The sequence below is a fragment of the Hemitrygon akajei genome, chromosome 7 (assembly GCF_048418815.1).
Source record: "Hemitrygon akajei chromosome 7, sHemAka1.3, whole genome shotgun sequence".
Classification (NCBI taxonomy): domain Eukaryota; kingdom Metazoa; phylum Chordata; class Chondrichthyes; order Myliobatiformes; family Dasyatidae; genus Hemitrygon; species Hemitrygon akajei.
The window spans coordinates 53,076,756-53,099,419 of NC_133130.1; the positions used below are offsets into that span (position 1 = coordinate 53,076,756).

Consider the following 22,664-nt stretch of genomic DNA (forward strand, 5'->3'; position numbering starts at 1 on the left):
TTTCTGCTCTCACTTGTTACTTCAATTATTCCTAATTTGATTTAAGGAGAACTGAAATCTTACAAAAGAAATACAAGTATATATTATAATTGCTCAATTCAAAACAGCAGACAATTAGGTTTTTCTAAATCAAGAAAAAAGTTGCTTTGAATTAAGAGGTAATCTATTCAAAAAAGGTGGATATTGAAAAGGTTTTCCATTTCAGAAAGAAAGAAATGAGAAGAATAAAAACAAGGGAACACAGACCACTATTACTTAAGAAGTTCCAACAGGGCATTTGTAAAATAAATGGATTGGGCAAAGTCAGCATAAATCATAGAAAAGAAAAACATTTTTTTAAAAATCTACTGGAACTTCTGAGTTTGTAAATAATAAATAAAGGCAAACCAATTGATGGCATTTTTAGATAAGGTTTTCTAATAAAGGTGCCACACTAGTAGTGGCATGATTTTGCAAGTAACATACTTTCATGGATTGATGACTGGTCAACTAAGAGAGGGAATAAACAGATCCTTCTCAGATTGAGCTGGTGGGCAGAGCGTGGGGAGGAGTGACCACTGGACTTGGTTATTCACAATCTACAGCAATGATTTGCTGATTGCAGGAGGATGATAGAGGGAATATACACACCTACATCAGCTGACAGTACAAAGCTGGATAGCAATACATGCCAAGAGAAGGTTGCATAGGGGCTTCAGGGGATGTAGACAAATTAAAGACCAGGCAGATGGAATACGTAAAATTAGTAGATTACAAAATCACCTATTGATTAAAAAGTGGTTTCTTTTTCAGAAAGATAGTGCAATGGGTTGATGTTTAGAATGGCCTAAGTTTCCCCGAAAACAAATCACTGAAAGGAATTAAATGTGAAACAGGGAAATGCAACAAGGATTGCTAGACTCATCCTGGGATAGCAGGTTTAAGAGAAGAGGTTAAACGGACTGGGCCTATTCTCTCTTTTGAGCTTAGAAGAGCAAAAAGGTAATCACATTGAACATAGAAACCCAGGGGGCTTAGCAGATTACATGCAGAATTGATGATTCCCCTAGCCGGGTTGTCTAGAGGTCGGGACCAGTTTTAGAATAAAAGGATCAGCCATTCAGGGCTTGGATATTTAAAAAAAAGTCTCCAAAACAATAGAAATACATAAATGCCTCTAACCAAAAAGACTGTGGACCTTATTATCTAGAAATGATTGGATAAGTGCAAGCACCATATACCTTAAAGAAATCTTCTAGCTGTTTACTATTATACAAGGCTGGGACATTAGCAGAGAACTGCAGGAGATCTTCAGCGCACTGCCTTCTCTCTTCAATCACAGATTTCTCAAAACGACCTACAATAAAAAAAAGTAGCAATTAAACAGGAAAACATTCTTGTTTATTTCAACTTTAATTATACTGGTTACATATTTTATAGGCAGCAAGTCAGAAAACAGTATCTGCCACATATCAAACAAAAAGTACTTTTGAAGATGGATCAAAATGATAATTAGCAAGACTTTAGTTGGGCTAGATTTATTGCAAACCTAGGCTGGGCTTTATTTTACTGAAACAAAGAGCATTATCCACAAGAGACTATTCTGTCCACAAAGCCAAAAATAGTGGATCACAAGATTAAATCACACATAAAGAAATTCTAATTATTTTGCTGTAGACAGGCTGCAGTTTGTGTATAGAGTATAATGATAGTTTAAGAATTTGTGTAAATAAATCTCTAGTACAATCTTCAGACCACTTACAAATCAAACTGGGGAGTAGTATTTTTTTCACATTAATCACTTTTATTGAATCATGACATGTTCAGTTTGTTTTATTAGTTCATAACCTCTAAATTAGATCAAATTGGGCCCCTCAACTCAGAAAGGATGTGCTGAAACTGAAGAGAGTTCAAAGAAGGTTCACAAGAATGATCCCAGCATTGAATGGCTGGTCATATAAAGAGCATCTGATAGCTCCAAGCCTATATTCACTAGAACTCAGAATGAGGGGCAACCTAACTGAAACCTATCAAATGTTGAAAGGCCTCGATAAAGTGGATGTAGAGAGGATGGTTCCTTTGGTAGGAGAGTCTAGGAAGAGAGGACACAGCCTCCAAATTGAGGGGCATCCTTATAGAACAGAGATGAGGAAGAATTTCTTCAGCCAGAGAGTGGTGAGTCTATGGAAATCCTTGCCACAGGGAGCTGTGGAGACCAAGTCTTCATGTATGTTTAAGGCAAAGGTTGATAGATCCTTGATTAGTCAGGGCATGAATGGATATGGGGAGAAGACAGGAGATTGGGACTAGGAAGAAAAATGGATCAGCCATGATGAAACAGCAGAGCAGACTCGATGGGCCAAATGTCCTATGCCTGCTCCTATATCTTAACGTCTTAAATCAGATGTAAAAGAATAAGCTCTATCCACAAAACTCTAGGCAATAAAACAGCTGATTAAGCCTCATATGAATTATTAAATGGCTGTAAAAATGACAATTGTTTTTGACAACCAGAAGAACAAAAGTTTAAACTTAGGAAACCTAACAGAACTTAATACATTCAAATAAACTCAGTCATCACAGAAACAGGCACAAGACATCCAGAGACAAGGTTGACCATAAATCTCTTAAATAGAACTGATTTTGATTCACAAAATGCATTGTGTTTCTATACGAGTTAAATGCAGTCATAATTGATAGTGATCCACAATATTATCTTTTCAACCAAGTTATATTACTTTAGATTAAGCATCCTATCACCCAGGAGAGAAAAAAAATCACCAACAGTGACAGATAAATATTGATAGAATATTTGAAGAGAGCTGAGACAGCATACCAAGGGATATCAAGTGTGGAGTTTTATATGAGGACCTTGTTGGCTGACCACGTCATAATCAGCAAATCACACTGAGCTGAAATGCATCCTTTTTAAGATAAGCATTGTGCATCAAGAGCCACAGCAATCTAATTATAACATGTGAATTCACTATAAATGTACATTTGATTTAGTACAAAAGTAGACAATCTAAACGAAGATGTCATTAATTTCAGCTGCTTTAAATCACACCACCATAATAGCTTTACTGTTCAGTTGAAAGTGCCCTGCAATTTGATGTGGTGTAGAATCTGTAATGACCACTGGATCACAGTGGAAAGACCAGCTGGCAGTATTCAGTACTGCGTGTCTGCAAAGAACGTATCATTTACAGTAGACCATAAAGTAATGACAGAATGTTGTTTCAGAAGGCAATTAATTATCTTTATGTCACAAAGTAGGCTAAATAAAAAAACTACAGCAAATCCCAAAGTGTATCCCCTCAAGTATTGGTTAAAATCATTTTAATCTCTGTTAATGTTTAAAGAGATTTAAATCGATATATTGCAAAGCAAATTAACAGCTCTTTAAAAATGCTTATATTACTGGAAGATCGTGCCAATATCTTTGAGTGGGATCATTTGCTTAAGCTTTATTCTAGCATAAAATTAGGGAAATCTAGTGATTTTTTTTAAATACTCAATTTAATCCAAGTTGCAGTTACTAATTGCAGTTAGTAATATAATACAAATACTTTTCTACTGCTCAAAGAAAAACACATTGTATTCATAACCTCAACATCAAATTAAGAATTCTCATCACATTCAAATCCCTCTGTGTGCTTGCTTTTACCTCTAACTTTCTCCAATCCTGTAACCATCAGATCACAGCATACAACTTGCATCTCCAGTATACCTACCATTACCACCACTTAGCCCATTATCAAACAACCTAGTCACACTGATTGCTAAGGTTGCCCACTGAGTTTTTGCAGGAGCGAGTACAGCAAGTGACCAGGTAAATGGGTAGACAACCTGTCTTCCACATGTTCATAACCAAGCCCAAATTTAATGAACGGAGGTCAGTTTGGGGAAGGGGAAGGGGAAGTGGAATGGAAAGGAGGAAGAAGAGACTAAGGGCCAGCACAGTTGGCAAGCTGAGGTGGTCGGAGATGGGCATGTGGAAACTTTATAAAGCAGCTTACTTATAAAGTGGTAACAACAACTTCTCACTCAATGTCAGCAAAATCAAAGAGCTGATTATTGACTACAGGAGGAGGAAATTGGAGGTTCATGAGCCAGTCCTCATCAGGAGATCAGAGTGGAGAGGGTCAACAACTTTAAAATTCCTCAGAATTCCTCGGAAGATTTGTCCTGTTTCCAGTAGGCAAATAACATTACAAAGAAAGTATGACAGTGCCTGTACTTCCTTATAAGTTTGCGAAGATTCAGCATGTTACCTAAAACTTTGACAAATTTCCATAGAGACACAGTGGAAAGTATACTGACTGGTTGCACCATGACCTGGTATGGAAGCACCAATGTCCTTGAATGAAAAAGCCTACAAAAAGTAGTGGATATGGCCCAGTCCATCATGGGTAAAGCCCTCTCCACCACTGAGCACATCTACAATGTCGCAGGAAAGCTGCATCCATCATTTAGGCCATACTCTCTCCTCACTGCTGCCAGCAGGACAGAGGTACAGGAGCCTCAAGACCTAATAAAAAAACAGGTTCAGGAATAGTTATTACCCCTTAACCATCAGGCTCTTGAATCACATGAGATAGCTTCACTCAGCCCAACACTGAACCGTTCTCATGGACAAACAGTTCAAAACTAGAGGATATAGATTGAAAGCAATTTCCAAAAGAACAACACAAAATTGTCAATTAGAAACTCATTTACTATATCACCAATCATAGTACCCAGAATGCATTGCCAAAGGAGGTAGAACCAGATTCTATAGGTCTGAAAGTAGATGAGAAAGTAGTGAGGAAATCAGAGAAATTAGTCAGTCATGATCTGGCTGTATCAGAGTTTGACATCCAAGATAAAAGGTAGAAGGTCCAGAAATGCTATTAGGAAGGATTTAAATATTAATTGGGAAGCTAATTTAATCTTTGTACACAATTAACCAGTTAACGAGATGATTTAAAAACAACTAATTAGCGTTTTGCTTTAATAATGAGTAACTCATGACATAAGTGCAAAACTTCATTCATTGTGTTGTGAACAACACACACAAAATACTGGAGGGACTCAGCAGGTCAGGCAGTATCTGTGGAGGGAAATGAACAGTCAACGTTCTGGGCTGAGACCTTTCAACGGGACTGGAAGGAAAAGTGGACAGAAGCCAGAAAAAAGGTTGGCGAGAGGAGGAGGAGCACTAGCTGGCAGGGAAATCCAAGCTGGGGAGGAGAGGACGTTGGAAAGGTGCGAGAAGGAGGGAGGAGACCGGTGAAAGAGACTAGGGCTGAACTAGGTGAAATCTGATAGAGGAGGACAGTAGACCATGGAATGATGGCAAGGACGTGGGGATCCAGAAGGAGGACGGGGGCAAGCCGCGAGGACATGGGAGGGGAAAGGGAAGGAGCAAAGGGGCCAGAGGGAAGTTAAACTGGAATTTAGAGAAATCCATGTTGATGTCATCAAGTTGGAGATTACCACAACAGAATACAAGGTGTTGTTCCTCTAATCTGCATATAGCTTCAAGATGGTAGTAGAGGAACTCGATAACAGATATATCAGTGTCAGAATGGGAAGAGAAATTCAGATGCCTAGCTATTGGGAGATCCTGTCTGTTACAGTAGCCAGAATGAAGGTGCTTAATCAGGTCTCAATGTACAGTATGCTAATGAGAGAAACAACCTCTCATAATCCATTTTGGCATCTACAACTTGACAGATCAACACTGACTTCTCTAACTTCTGGCAATTCCTTCCCTCTATTCCCCCTCACACTTTGTTTTCCATTATTCCTCGGACCCCTTCTTTTCCTTCCCCCACCTTCATAAAACTGCTATCACCATGGCTTCCTCTCTCTGATTTTCACCTCCTTCCCTTTATTTCATGATCTGTCTCCTCTAGTCAGATTCTATCTTCAGCACTGTGCCCTGTCAACATATCACCTACCAGCCTTTTCTGCTACCTCCACCTCACCTACCATTCCCCCTTCAAGTGGATTCGCCCATCATCTGCCAGCTAATGCTCCGTTCTGCTCCCACTTTTCTTTTATTCTGGCTTCTGCCCTTACTTGCCAGTCCTAATGAAGGTTCTTGGCCCAAAACATTGACTTTTCAATCCTCCCACCTCAGATGCCGCCTGACCTGCTGAGTTCCTCCAGCATTTTCTGTGTTTTGCTCCAGATTTCCAGCATCTGCAGTCTGTCATGTATTCATTGTTAGGATTACTGTTAAATATTGCTATGATCTCATTGATCCAACTCAAATTAAAACTTGAAAATCAATTTGAAAGGTATTGATTTTTGTACTCTAAATATCAGCCCTCATTCAGAGGAAACAGATGCCTGGAGCTACTGAAGAACTAAAGATCACCTTGAACATGTCTGCTTACTCAACTAAAAAAAAATACATTATGCTTCAAAGATCATAAACTACTCAGCAAAAAAAAAAAGGCAGTAGATGGCAAAGTAACCAAAAGACAAAAGGAGGAGGCAGCAGAAACGCAAACTGGAACGGGGAAACAAAGTTAAGTTTAGTGTGAAATTTTTTTTAAATCAATACACATTGATTTTCTTTTTAACTTTATCTTAAATTCAAAAATTACACAGGTCTACCACGTAAGATTTTTAAGTAATAAAGACATTTCTTTTGTAATAAAGAAATGACAGTGTACTCAGTCAGTAGCTTTTACACACAATATAATTTACTCGATTCACCTGCCGAGGCAATACTAGAGCTTCAAAAATAGATCTATAAACATACTGAACAAGCTTTCATCCATAAAAGGCATTAGTGAATCTGCTCGGATTTTTAACAATTTGGCAGATTTAATTATTTCCAGCTGCTTTAAATGTTCACATTCCTCGGAAATGAGTAAGTTCTTCCAGTTGTGCCAGGCCCTTACATCATTAGCGTAGCAGTGGGTACATAACTACTGTTGTGATGGCTTACAATTTTAGAAAACAAACTCACCAGTTCCCAAAATAGTGTGAAGTGTTTCTAGAAAGCATGAACGGAAGAAATATTCAATTCAATACAGCACTTCAAAGAGACTTCCTTTTACTAACTGTAGCTTCTTCTCTATGATTGACCATTTCTCTCAATCTTGTCAACACAGCACATCAATAAGGTTTCTCTTGTCCTTAACTTCCATCCTATCAATGTCCAGTATGTAAATCATCCTCCATAATTTCCAACTCCTCCTTCCTAATTCCATTGGACAGATCTTGCCCTCCCCTCCATGCTCAGCATTCTAAAAGGGACAGATGATTTCTTCAAGTTCTTATTTCACCTAACATTCCCTTCTCAAAGAACTCTTCCATGCAACTATTTCACCTCATCCCTTCCTAACATTCCATCCATGCAAAGCATCTATTCATCTGCACTTTGACTTCAGTGCACTAGATTCTGTGTTCATAATCTGGTCTCCTCTTCAATGAAGGTCTAAGCATTTCTCAGGGATGACCAGTCCAACATCACATTAATTCATCAACAACCCTGGCACCTCTTGGGCCCACCTCCTCGACTTCTCTGCCTTTGGTCTCTTGCATTTTCCAACCAAGCACCACAAAAGCTTGAGGTGCAACTCTTTCTTTACATAGACCATTGAGGCCCTCTGGACTTAATACCACATTCAACAATTTCAGATTACTGATCTTTAGTGTTTGTGTTTAACCAGTTCTCTTGCAAAGTGATCCAGCTTTTCTCCCCCCTCCATCTCTCCAGGTAACATCTGATCAGTTGGATATTTTGAACATTCTCTCATTTTAGATTTCCTGCAACTGCTATATTCTGCACCACACATTGTCTAGGTAATTGTTGTGTTTCTTTCCAACTATCTTCATTCACCTTCCTCAGGTCACATTGACAGATCACCTCTCTTAGATGGCATGCATGGTAGGCCTCCAAGATTCCTTAACAATATCTGTGCAACCTTGGACTCTACCCCAACATAGAGAATGAAATGTCTTGCCACCCCATCTCCTCTACAACTTTCTACACTCTGGTTTTCTCATCTTCACCATTCTCAAGGAGCATCATTGAGCTGCAGTGTTAACTTCTGCTGCTCTCTCCACAGGTGTAGCTTGGCCTGTGGAGAACCCACAGCATTTTGCCTTTCCAGACAATGGAAATACATTGGGTATAATTAGCCAAAAACTGATCAGCAATGAACAAAGGTCACACAGCAATGAAATGCATCTTATGAATACAAGCCTCTCATTCTTTGTCATTGAATTTCATCAAAAATACAGGAACAACAAAAAAAATCACAAGACAGAACAAAATGATTTCAGACCTCAGAAAGAATAAATCTAAACATCACATGACAAAAAGCCAGGAATAATCAAACCAGAGGCACAAAATAAAAACCAATACAAGCACACAAAAAAATCTAAAATGCCCACCACTTTTGATAAAATGCATACAGATTTGACTCATTTCTTGCAAGCAACATGTGCACATTTAGCATGATTTGTACCATTTTGAAAACTGGCAAGGACAGCAGCCACTGCAATATCAGCAGAGAATCCTGCAAAAGTGACAGAACATCAATCCTGATACTTCACTGACCGGATTTAAGTGCTACCATGACAACCCAGCCATTCCTATGAATCGAGAGACACTGAACCCTGCAGAGGGGAGTACAAATAATCTCCAGTGAAAAAGTGGAAAGGAACAGCAAACTTAACTAAATGGCTGCTGTAAAGCTGGAAACACAAGTGCAACTAGTTCCTTTTATTTGTAATGTACTAGACGGGCTGTGGAGTTGATGTCAAGTACAACAAATATACTGGTCAGCCACATTTTACATTTTTATGCTCTAGTACACAGAAACTCTAGATCTCGATTCACAAGACTTCTGCCTTATCAGAAATCTGTACTGCAAACAAACTGCTGCTATAAGAATAGATGGAGAAGTAAGTCAGTTTATGAAAATCATGAGAGGTGTTAGACAAGGGTGTGTTTTTTCCCCTGACTTGTTTAATGTGTACAGTGAAACAATATTACAAAAAATAAGAGACATCTTGGCAATCAAAGTTGGTGGTAAAAATATCAATAATTTCAGATATGTGGATGACACTGTTAATTGCAAGTATGGAAGAAGAACTACAAAACATAATTGATATAGTTGTTGAAGAAAGTGCAAAAATGGGTCTATCAATTGCAAAAAGACAGGATGTATGGTGATATCCAAAAAGGAGAATCCTATCTGCAGGCCGAGAATAAACGGGGAAGACTTAAGTACAGAACTTTTGCTACTTAAAAAAATGGCAGGTGTAACATGGACATCAGAAGAATAGGGATGGCAAAAGACACCTTTACGAGAATGAAGAATATACTGACGAGCTCTAAACTAGGCATGACAACCCACCTCAGAGCACTGAAATGTTACGTTTATCCAGTTATGTTATATGATTCAGAATGTTGGACAATATCTAGTAACATGAGGAAACAAATTGAAGCAGCAGAGATGTGGTTTTTGAGGAGGATGCAAAGAATATCATGGACCAAACGAATATCTAATGAGGATGTCATGAACAGATCAAGCACAAAAAGAGAAGTAATGTGTGAGATCATGAAAGGGCAACGTAACTTCATTGGACATGTGATTAGGAAAGAGGAGTTAGAATGCACAGTAATAATGGAAAAGATTGAAGGGAAGAAAGCAAGAGGAAGGCAAAGACAAATGATGATGGAGACTGCAGACAGAGAACTGGAAATGAATACCAATGAATTGATCCACTTGACCTGAAACAGGAGTGTGTGGGCCATGGCAGTCAAAGCTCAAAGTGGGCATGACACCTGATGATGATGATGACACAGATGTAGAAGTTAATCAAGAGGACAGATGGGTGTGGTTTTGTCAGCAGGTTGATTCCCAGGAAAGCAAGTCTCATTATTTTTAAAATTTCTCTCAGCAGGAATACCCCTTCCACTTTCTGGATTCATATCTGCCTTCAGAAATCTATACTCCCAACTATCCACTAATTTAATTGCTCCAGAATTAACTTTCAGTCATAACAGAATCAGATACATGACTTCCTCTCCATTTTCTCCCTCCTTAAAACTTCTCTAACCTGATTTTTTTTTTTAAATCACATCTTCAGAATCAGATTTATTATTACTGTCTTATGTGACATGAAATCAGTAGTTTTGCAGCAGCAGTACAATGCAGAGATATAAAATTACTTTAAATTACATAATAAACAGGACAAAAGCAGGACTTGGTGTGCTGGTGTGCTGGTGTCCTGGGTTTTTTGATTCATAGAGTGATAGAGTCATAGAAAAGTAAAGCACAGAAACAGGCTTCTCGGCCCTCCTAGTACATGCTGAGGCATTTAAACTACCTAATCCTATTGACCTGGACCAGGACCATAGCCTTCCATCCATGTACCTATCCAAACTTCTCTTCAATCTTGAAATCAAACTCACATGCACCACTTGCTCTGGCAGCTAGTTCCACATTCTCACAACCCTTTGAGTGAAGGAGTTTCCCTTCATGTTCACCTTAAACTTTTCATCTTTCACCCTTAACCCATAAACCTCTAGTTGTAGTCCCACCCAACCTCAGTGGAAAAGGCCTGCTTGTATTTACCTCATTTACTCCTCATAATTTTGTATAGCCATCAATTCTCTTCTCAATCTTCTACGTTCCAAGGAATAAAGTCCATATAACTCAGGTCCTCAAGAACTAGCAGCATCCTTGTAAATTTTCTCTGTACTCTTTCAACCTTATTTATATCTTTCCTGTAAGTAGGTGACCAAAACTGCACACTATACTCCAAATTAGGCCTCACCAATGTCTCGTACAACTTCAATATAATATCCAATCTCCTGTACTCAATACTTTTTATGAAGGCCAATGTGCCAAAAGTTTTCTTTATGACCAACCCTATCAACCTGTGATACCACTTTCAATGGATTATGGACCTGTATTCCCAGATTCTTTTATTCTACAGCAGTTCTCAATGACCTAGTATTCACTAAGTAGGTGTAAGACCTACCCTGGTTGGCCCTTCTGAAGTGCAACACCTCACACTTGTCTGCAATAAATTTGATTACACTTTCCTTTAGGATGATTTTGCCTTCAACTATTTTTGTGTTCTCTCCATAAACACTGGTTGGAAAAATACAAAAACCAGGCAGAGCACTCAATCAATGCCTCAAAATGCTGCCCTGCTAAAAACGTCACTGGATGTTCCTTCCCAACAGGAATGGCTTATCGTATTCATTCAGTCCATGTTACCTTAAGAGGCAATTGGTGATAGAAGGTTCTGACAAGAAAGTATAAGATTCAGGGTCTTTCACTGTAGAGAATTTGAGATGAATCTCCATTTCAAATTACGGATGTGCTTTAATGTCCATTTCTCCACATCCTAACCATTTTGACTAACATGTTCTTGAGAAAAGAGGCAGAAGTAGAGCTTGTGTAAGTAAATCTCTTATTTAAATTCAATCCAACTCCAGATTCCAGGCCACCATAAGGAACCCAGTGCTCCATAGAAGTACCTCACTAACTCCAAGGCAAAATTAATTTCTCCTCAATTAAAGATTCCTCATTCAGACTCTAAATTTTATTTGCTGATTGGCATTGAAATGACAATGTCAACAACCTGTTCACCAAAACTTCATTTTCTTGCCTGAATCTATATCTTACACAGCCACTTAATCTGCTATTGCATCCCCTCCACACCAAGTAGTTTCATGGTTTCTACTCTTTCAATTATTCAGAATCAATCTGGATTGCTACACATTGACCACCACTGACTACTAGATGGATTTTATGACAGTCACAAATTCAAGGACTATAACCCATCTTCCCATCATTTAAGAATACTTTAAAACAGGTTTAAAGTATACCATCTGTTAAAAATGACAATTCAAGGATATAACAAACTTATTAGTTCAGCAGCATAGAAGCTGCTAACAGTCAATATAGAAATAGCCAAATAAAATTACTATCCACATAGAAATGAAAAGCTCCTCTGAGGCAGACCTCATTTTGAGATTTTATAAATAGTTGGGGAAATTCTGCACAAATTTATTTGTATTTCTAGAAACTTTTGACAAGATATCCTGTAAGAGAACAAGGATGAATTAAGACAACATCTGCAGTATCATTGAAAGGGCATATTGACTTAAACCAATGATGCAGTTTTAGTACATACACAGTTGGAATCCACAGGCAATATCTGTTCTGACCCCAGTGTGAAAAAAGAGCTACACTTCAATTTTTTGAAACTCGAGAGGTTTCAAATTTGTTCAAAGATACTTTAAAAGGATATTATCCTTGCAGTACAAATTGGAGTACCAGACTCTAGATAAAAAGCAAGGTCACATATATCAAGGATTGAGCTCAAAGATAATTTAAAAGAAAGCACTTTTCACACATCCCAAGGTTCAAAAATTCTTCACCCACCTTTTTTTGTTCAGATTACATATTATGTTATACAACACGACCCAGTGGAGTTTTTTTAAAATCAAACACATGCAATAAATTTGAAACAAAAACAAGAATTGCCAGAAGCACTCACAAGTCATGTTACACACTTGGGGTGAAACAAGAAGTCAATGATTTGGATCAGAGCCCACCGTCAGAACTGAAAAATTGTGAAAGTGAGTGTGTTTCAAGTTGTAGAAAGAAGCAAGGTGCAGACCAAAGTTGTCAGGGAAACAAATATTTTAAATATCAGGAATTAGAAACAAGAGGAAAAGGGAAATTGAAAGTGAGGTACAATCACATCTGTGGAGGGGGGAATAAAAGGATAGATTATCTGGAATCATTAATACTGAGTTTAAGTACAGAGGACTGCAACTTGCCCATACACATGATGAAATGTTTCTTCTCAAGCTTATACTGTTCTAATTAAGTAGGTGAAAATGCAGAGTGATCAGAGTGGGAACAAAAAGTGAGAAGCACCTATAAACTCAGGATCAGCATGGACTGAACAGAGATGGTCTGCAAATCAGTCACTTCTCTGGGCCGTGTTTAGCTTCCCCAGTGTAGAGGCAACCATATTGTGCACCCAATACAAAATATTAGATTGGCAGCGACAGTATATTGATGTTTCAAGTCAAAGAATTATTTGGGTCCTTCAATGATGTAAAGAGATGAGGGAACATAATGAATGTTGCCCTTCCTTTAGTTCCATAGGAATGCTTGAAACAAAAAAGGGGAAATGAAAGTGGATCAACACAATTCTAAATAGGGAGGGGAAGGCAGGTTAAGTATCTCTCCGCATCAAAGCCACTCAGTGTGCCAAATACTTCCAGCATATTCCGTTCTTGCAACCATGTCAAATTTGTTGATGTTCAAATGACTACAACAGGGACAGCAAAGAACAGTTTTGCAATTCAAACTCACTGGCAGTTGTTCGCTTATAGACTCTTTCAGGTTGAAGAGATTATGGATTTGGGTTCTAGATAATTCACTCAATCTAATTTTGCAGTGCCTGCTATAGGTCTCACCAGAATGACAATCCTCATCCATCTTTAAGTGCACCAGATGCAATATGGACAGTTCTACATACCATTTGAGCTTTCTGAGAATTTTTTTTAATGCAACCAAAAACCAAAAAAATTGAAAATCCTATTATTTTTGTTTATTCATGGAACATTTTTCATGTAAAGATAATAACTTGAATATTAATTACTTTCTTTAATGAAGTATAATTGAAGTTTTTGCTACAATGGCTCCATCCAGTCTATTGTCGTTACTGGCTGGAATCTCTGCCGAATCCTTCGGATATTAAGTCAGAGATTCCCATTTCTTGCTGACATCATCGAACTGCCTGACCAATCCCAATTGTGGCTTTACAGTCCATTTACTACCATTGTTTCTCCTTAAATATTATTTAACCTTTAATCATAAAACATATAAAAATTTTGTAGTAACCCATCAAAGAATGACCACCAAACTCAACAATACTTCAGTAGGCATCATTTGCAGCCGTTGGGACATTTAACCATTTATTAACGTTAGCACAGAAGATGAATAACCAATTTAGCTACAAAGGCACAAAAATTCACTGGAGATTGGAAAAAAAAAAAATCCCTTCTACATTTTGGAGGATGTCAAATGAAAAATAAAAGGCAAAGCTGGAGAAAGGGGATATTGATGGATTTCATTCGCTTTCAAAATGCATCCTCCTGATCAGTCATGAAATAAGTTGCAATCTTAATCTCTTTGCCCCTTTAAACTCATGGTTTCTTCGTCTCCGATTCTTCCCAATGAAATGCAGCATCTTGTAATTTGCTACCTTGAAGTCCATTCATTTACACATCCATTCTACATTATTAACATCATACACTGTGCTACAGTTTACTTCAGTATTAATGTTGCCACAAAATTCAAGGACGTAAATTTAGAAACTGCAAATTTAATTCCAGAGTTTAATTTTATATGTACAGCAAATATCAGCATGAAACTTCACAGAATACCACTTATAACTTTTTTCTAGTTTAATAAGCCACATTTAAACCTTAAATACACCATGGTCAATCCACTCTGCAACTAATCTCCTCACATTAATTCCCCAGAATTCAGTTGGCACTGCATTTGCTTCACGCGCAAATCAAATTTTGGAATAAAAGCATATGCTGCGTTTTTTGTTATCCAAAATTAATGCATATTGTGTGAATACAGGAAAACTTATTCTCCATTATAAACCATTTTAGTTGGCATCTCTGCATTTTTTGCAGAAAAACAGAATTCTGATACTGTATTGTTGCAAAGTTAGAAATAAAAAATATAACTGCCTTACCAAAAACTTTTCCTTTAGCAAAAGGTGGAAATAATTCTGGATGCCTGTATAAAGTTTTATGAAGCTGCCAGAACTCTTTGTGAAGTTTCTTAAAATCATTGTAACGTTTCCAAACTACTATCTGAAACAAGGGGGTAAAGTCAGAAATTAGCAAACCAATATGATTATTTGCATATTCTATTACAGAAGCTATGTTGACAGAGAAAATAAATTACTCTAGCATTAACTTCTAACAGTTAAGAGACTAACTGTAACATTGCATTAAACTATTCAATATAGACCCCAGGTCAGTTTGTCATTACTGGGCTATTTCCCACAATTAATCTCAGTGATGTGAATCCTTTGTTAATTGGTGTGCTCATAAGAGTCATGTTAAACTGGGCAAAGTTATGGTCAGGATGTTCACCAAGTTCACTTATTAGGTTCATACATGAAAAGTGATCAGAGCCCAATAAATTGCATCACAGAGAATTAATGCCTTCAGGCAGGAATAAAAAATTGGCAAATATCGAGGCAACATTTTCCCCCAACTTACTGAATGGCACTTAATCTGAATAATGGTGCAAGTATCTTAAAAAATACTTGATGTTAGACTTGAACCAAAGTTAAATAAAAATTAAAATTCTGAAGGCATTAACATTGCTGCCAAAAGCTTTAGTGCCAACAGCCACCAATTTACCAAATACTTCCAACTCACAGTCTTATGTAGCAAGTAAGCTGTCATATTATACGATTTACTGTATGAGTATTGTCTAATTATTGCAAATCTGTACTTCTGTTTAATAAAGGTATCATAAAAATGATAATCAGACTGTATAATTTTAGAACTAAGTATCTAGAACATGGGAAATAGTGGTTAAGAACATTGAGTCAGAGGTCTTCAAAAGTCAATTTTGTATCATTTTAAAAGTCTGTATTAAATTGCATATATTAAGTTATAAGATGCATACAAGCAGGTAATATAGCAACATTTAATAAACTTCCTGCAACATAATCTAACCACAGTCAAATTTTAAGCAGTTTTCATATCAGAAGAGAATTATACACATTAACTGGCTATTTTTAAACCAACACAATAAAAGAAAATTATTTCACAAAACCTATTCTCCAACCCCTCCCCCCCAAATTAGAACAATAACACAACTTAAATTTCATGCATATGAACTATCCTGTCCTGGAGCAGTGAGTCTGTATCACTGAAATGGGCCAGATTTTCCTTTCCTTCTGTCCCTGCAGTTTTTGATGTCAATGAAATCCAAAAATAGAGGAGCTGAAACACAACTTGGCACATTTCATGGGGAACGTACCCCCATGGGAAAGAGCAGGAGCACATACCATTGGATCTCACCTTGTTTCCACTGCTGGAATGACACCCAGTCCAGTAACAGAGTATAAACCTATTGACCTAAATGCACTGATTTTGGTCCTCAACTTCAACATAACCAAGTCTGGCATAGAAATATCAGGGCAGTATTTTAAATAGAATTAATTAGATTTAAAAAGTGATTACAGGCATTTTTTTCCCTCATCATTGTATTAATTTCTCAGTTGACTGTACATGGACAAATTTAAAGTTCTTAATTGATTAAATCAATTTCTTTACTTTTCATTTTGTTTTAAACATCTGATTAGCGGAAAACTTCCACTAGCAGACCACATCAAGGGCTAGAACTTGATTAGATCAAGCACCCTAAATAAATGCAGTGGCAAACTGGGTGGAGAATAATTTGGCCCATACCCCCATCCAAAAGCAATGTAAAACTTCACAGGTTAATTCATAAGAAACTAAATACAAGGTGCTTGAAAAGGAGAAAGAAAGATAAAATGCTTACAATTTGAACTTAACTATACTGTTAGTCCCTTGGGGGCATCTTAATCCATTCAAAAGCAACCTACAGCTAAAATGATAGGCCACCCATTTGATTTTTGAAAAACTATGAAATATTTACATTTAGAAAGCCATTCCACATAATGATTGGTCTTCGAAAGAACTCAACTTTCTTTACTTTATTACTGTAATTTATACTTTAGCAATTACCTTCATAATCAGCTTATTCCAGAGTTAGAGCCAAAATCAATTCTAGTTGTCAGTTGTAGCCTCCAAGATGTAATAGTCTCTTTTGCAAGCAGGACAGCATTAGAAGTGCAGGTGGATCAAATTCTTTATGTTGCCTTTGCCTTGAACTTCACTATTTTCATGATTTTATTTGGAGCAGCTATGCAAGTCAGCAGAAAACATTTGCCAAAATCTCCATTACCTTCAGATATTTTTAATGTTATAGCAAATTATGTGCACACTGCATTTTCTTCTGTCATGTAATAATTCATTTTTCTCTCCACAAGATGCAATCACTAGTACTCCACCTTTTCAAGACCTTTTGAATCAAATATCTATCCCAGTACAACTCATCCCACCCCTTTTTATGTTCTCCTCATTCACCTAACAAACATTCACAAGATCAGATTACATCTAGATTTTAAAATTGTTGACAATTTTATAGGTTCCTAGGTACAATATTAAACCACTTGCTCCTACACTATATTAGATTCTTAACATTACATTTAGCGGTACAATATTTTACTTTCTAGCTCCCCTTTCCCTGTCCAGGATAATGAACACAGGTGGATTTGTCCCTAACCATCTGATAATGCTCTACTACAACTGGCCGCTTACACAGGTACTTCCAGTAACGAAGTACATCCAATTTTCCACAAATGGTACAGCAAAGATCTGCATTCAAATTCTATTGTTTTGTAACATTCTATTAATAACTGAAATTCAATCTTGTAAAATTCAGCAATCTATTCAAATGTTTTCACAAGCAACCTACAAACTGAATTATTATTTACTTATTACTTTAGTAAAGAAATTCCGTGCAAGTGTGTCTTATTGAGCAAGTTTTGTATAGCTTCTTTAATAATTAACACACAGTGATTTCCAATACTTGAAATAGGTACAGAGGGGCAAAGCTACTCAAAGAGTCTGATTTAAGTTACAAATAGAAGCCAAGATTTTGGAATATGCTGCAATTTTTATGAAATCCAAAACTAATGTATTTTGTGTGAATACAGGAAATTTATTCTCCATTATAAACCATTTTAGTTGGCATCGCTACATTTTTTGCAGAAAAAATAAAATTCTGATACCGTATTGTTGCAAAGTTGTAAATAAAAATAAAACTGCCTTATCAAAAACTTCTCCTTTAGCAAAAGGTGAAAATAGTCTGGATGCCTGTACAAAGTGCAGGATTGTGAAAAGTGCCTAAAAAAGGAACAACATAATTTGGGATAGGAAAATGGTGAAAGGCCTTGATAGAGTAGATGTTTCCTATGGTGGGAAGAGTCTAAGACCAGAGGGCACAGCCTCAGAATAGAGGGACGTCCTTTTAGAATGGAGATGAGGAGGAACTTCTTTAGCCAGAAAGTGGTGAATCTGTGGAATTCGTCGCCACAGGCAGCTGTGGAGGCCAAGTTTTTATGTATATTTAAGGCAGAGGTTGATAAGATTCTTGATTTGTCAGGGCATGAAGAGATACAGGGAAGGCAGGAGATTGGGGCCGAGAGGAAAAATGGATCAACCATGATGAAATGACAAAGCAGACTCAATGGGCTAAATTACCTAATTCTGCTTCTATATCTTACGGTCTTCTGGTCTAAAATATGGTCTGAATAATCAACTCCCTTGGGCTTCAAAGCACAGAATAAAACTTCCATAAATGGAGGTGCTTGTTATATTAAGAGTTTGTATCACAAAACAGATAGCCAATTTCAGAACATTCACAAACAATGAAAGTCATATTCTTGGACAAAGCTTGTTTCCACATTGACCAGAATTTTTAAAAGTAAATGAAGGCCATCTCAGAATGTTGTAATACATACAAGCTTGATAGGACATAATCACTTTCATAATAGGCTTCATCTACCTTGCAATCAAAGTTGTCAATAACTCAAGCACTTGCTAACTTAATTCCTTGAAGAGATAGTCAATCTCACAAAGCTGTATAAACTCTTCATAAAATGTTTGGAGGATATTCAGCATTTTGGATAATATTATGAAAGCGGTAGAGGATACACAATATCATTTAATTCATTGGGATATAGCAAGAGTTTTCTCTGAATATATTCCACTAGTATTATACCCAAGTAGGCAATCAAGAATGAAATATCATAGAAATGACATTGCTGAAGGATTAACGCTACTGTAAGAAGTACATATCCAGAAGCGAATGTTAGGGTTACACTTTGGATTGTTTGGCAATACTATACTCTCTCACAAAGGACAATATGTGAAATACCGCTGTGAGCCAATAAATACTTGTTTTTTTTTAAATTGGGGAAACATCGAAGAACATTTGTTGTACATAACTTACTTTCTAGAAGAGGAAATAAGTTTTTGCATTGAATTTGGAGAGGGTTTGTGAAATTGATCTTCGAGGAAGTTGGCTTCTTGATACATAGCTAGATGAGAAACTGCAATCCTATTTTCAGCTACATACACAAGAAAAAATAGTTCCTAGTCTCCAAAATTCTATATGAGTCAGACTTTCAAAAATCATATTAAATTCAGCACTCACTGAAGGAAATTACAGTATTTTAGGAAGGCAGCTCAAAGGCATTTGAGGATGGGTAATTCATGCTGGCCTTGCCAACAATACCCACACATCAATCCAAGTATTATTTTAATCTTTTATTGTAAACTCACTTTATAATAGTGGTTCCCAACCTTTTCAATGCCATGGACCAATACCATTAAACAAGGGGTCAATGTTTTCCAGGTTGGGAACCCCTGCTCTATAACAAAGAAACTACAGTATTTTTAACCAATTATAAAATCTAATTCAACAATGATCAATACTTAATAGCTTGTTACCTCTTGGACCTCCTCGGGGTTTCTTCTTGAAACGACCTATTTTAAAAATATATAAAATTAATGTGAAAACCCAATGCTAACTGCTGTCAAAAGTAAACAGAATATATTCAAAATACATTAATCAAACAACATGGTGTCTTTCAGCGCAACTATTTCTGGACCAACTTCAGTAATGAGATGGGTGAAACTAATCTTAACCCTGTTTGGAAAATTAGTATCACGTAATGAACACGTAAAATACGGAATCTTGAAATAAAGTGGCATGGAAATACCAACCTAAAATAACAAATATTCAGCGAATCAAATACTAGTTTGACTTTTTAAAGTTATTTTTAAACATTTGGCTCCCTATATCGTTCGTTCCAGTTGTTAAATCGATGAATACTCAGCTGTTATTAGCAACTTCAAATTTTTTTTGCAGAGCACCAGTGCTGTGAATCCACTCTACCAGCAATGGCTGGGTTGAACTCGTCACTGATTCCTTTCCAAGAGGTTTCCCAGGGTTCATGCTCCATTGTCACAGGCTTGTCCTTTGCTGGAACGAGGGCAGAGCTCGACTCCAGTCTCACAACACAGGACCACCTCCACGGGTAGCAGCAGTTCACCGCTCCTTTGCACACAAGCTCCGTAACGAAAGCATCAAAACCTCTTCCCGTCGCGCTGCAACGAATGCACGAAAAGTGCCACTCACCCGTGCCGTCACTTTATAGACCGTGTAGCCTTTTCTGTGTCTTTTTGGATCGGTTACCGTATAAAAACGAGCCAAATCGCCCTTTTGTCTCTGTGATAACATGATCTGTCAAACCCTCGCCCGCGTCCGATACCCCGACATACAAACACTTTCCCTGTTTACATCATTTCCTAATCTGCAAGCTCCGTGCCGCTGACTTCCTGTACGTACACTCTCCGGCCTTCCCTCTTCTTCCTTATTTTTCTTTGTACGGAGGTAGTTTTTGTTTTTAAAGGAATCGCAGTTTAAATTTACACCAATTATTGCATACGATAGTAATAGTCCGACCTGATCACGGAGTCCATGTGTACCTTCAGGTAGTTCAACTAAGGGACGCAGCAGCCTTTTCTACGCTATCCTTTCCCGAGTTATCTCAGCGGGAAGCGAGGAACTAGCAAGAGCGCAACAGCAGCGCATATTGGAATGTCAGTGTGCAGAATGAGATGGTAACTTGTTTGTTGGGTTACAAATTAAGAGGCAGAGGTTTGGGCCTTAATGGCAAAGAGCAACACTTTCCAAATGGGGTTGAGATACGACAGGATTATTCCATCTCTCTTTCACGTTGACGTCCCCGATAATTGAGTCATGTGAGATGGAATTCATATGTTTATATGAATATACTAAATTCTAATATGTTGTACAACTTTTTTGTTTATATATTTCTATAAAAGGCACACATTTCTCCATGAATCTCAAATTAGCAGTTATTGCCAAACTATAACTGAGTTTATCACAAAACTTAAGTTCTGAAGTTTTGGTTAATACATTGGAATCATGCGTAAACCCCAGAACACTCCAGTGCTATGAACGGGTACTGTAGGTCACTGTTAAAAAGCATACATAACATGCCAACATTTCAACGAGCAGCTTTCCATCCATCAAAAGCACTATTAAAATAAAGCATTTATTTTGGAGGAGTTTTCTTCTTGCTGCTTTGTAAATTGAATAACCAAAGTGCCCCCATTCTCCCTTAGGAAAGCCTCTCAGCTGACAGCATTAGTACTGATGTGAAATGGCTGCCCCGGTGCAGCTTTATCTGCAGTGCATTGTGGGAGTTGTCTCTATTCTTACCAACCCAACACTTGATCTTACTTTCATACCCATATACCAAAATCAAAGGACTTCTAGTTCTTTTCTTACATTGTCATACTATAATAACTAGTTTTGACTGTCACTTTAATCTTTTAAAGACCTCATTAAAATCATGACTTAATTTGTGAGGTTCACAGAATAGCAATGTTAAATTTCCTTGTGTTGGTTTCAGCATGCATTTTGTATTGACCTATTTGTAAGATTATACAGCTTCTAGCAACTAACTTTAGAGTTGAACCAAAGGAACCAAGCCTTAAAGGGCCATATACTGTATACATTACAATCAGCACTCTTCCTGCTGTTGGGAAGTGCTGCTGATTAAAGAATGGATGCCACAATGATGGATGGAGGTATAGAGTACTGTCAGGTGAACAAATCATTGAACAGGCTGGTGCAGTATCGTCAAAAGGTACAGTATGACCTCTATGCATGGAGGACACAAGGAATCTCCAGGGTTAAGTCAGATGTCAATAGGTTGCTAAGGTGCCACAAGCTAATGTTATAGCTCTGTAAAACCCTGGTTAGATCACACTTGGAATATTGTGTTCAATTTTGGTCACCTAATTACAGTATAGAAAGGATGTGGAAGTTTTGTAGTACATTGGAGATTTATCAGGATACTTCCGGGATTGGAGAGGATATCTTTTGAAGTTATTTTGAGCAAACTAGGGTTTTTCTCTTTGGAGCAAAGAAGGATGGCTTGTTAGAAGTGTACAAGATGATAAGAGGCAAAGATCAATTGGGCACTCTAAGACGTTTTCCCCAGGGTAGAAATGACTAATACAAGGAGGCATATTCTAAGGTAATTGGAGGAAATTATAGGGGGACTGTCAGAGGTATATTTTTAACACAGAGTGGTGGGTCCATAGAATGCACTGACAGGGGTAGTGGTTGAGGCAGGTACATTAGGGACATTTAAGAGGTTCTTAGATAGGGACATGGATGATAGAAAAACGGAGGGTTATGTAGCAGGAACGGGATAGGTTGATAATTAGAGTAGGTTAAAGGGCTGGCACGACATTGTAGGCTGAAGGGCAATACAGTGCTGTAATCTTCTACCTTCTAAGTTTTTGTACAGAGTAGTTCTTCATTATAGCAGTCTTAATACCTGCACTTTTGAAAGCCTGCAATGTTAGCAAATCTCTGCTTTCTCCTGTTGAGTGAAGTAATTTCTCTTTGAGTATGGCATCTGGCCTACTGCACCAGTAAATTGGGTAATGTTAAAAGTTCAAA

General features: G+C 37.4%; 1 protein-coding gene across 2 annotated transcripts in view; it reads right to left on the bottom strand.

Annotated features, from left to right (window-relative positions):
* rps6kc1 (ribosomal protein S6 kinase polypeptide 1) overlaps positions 1-20,577 on the bottom strand; it is a 146,588-nt gene extending 126,011 nt beyond the window's left edge. Inside the window, exons 1-4 of one of the 2 annotated variants that reach the window (XM_073050861.1) lie at positions 20,301-20,577; positions 19,610-19,645; positions 14,740-14,860; positions 1,221-1,336 (exon numbers count right to left, since the gene is read on the bottom strand). In XM_073050861.1, coding sequence (XP_072906962.1) covers positions 1,221-1,336; positions 14,740-14,860; positions 19,610-19,645; positions 20,301-20,402 — 375 coding nt within the window. In that variant the 5' untranslated portion in view covers positions 20,403-20,577. The remainder of the gene's footprint in view (positions 1-1,220; positions 1,337-14,739; positions 14,861-19,609; positions 19,646-20,300) is intronic. The other variant, XM_073050862.1, reaches the window with a different exon arrangement.
* Positions 20,578-22,664: the final 2,087 nt, after the last annotated feature.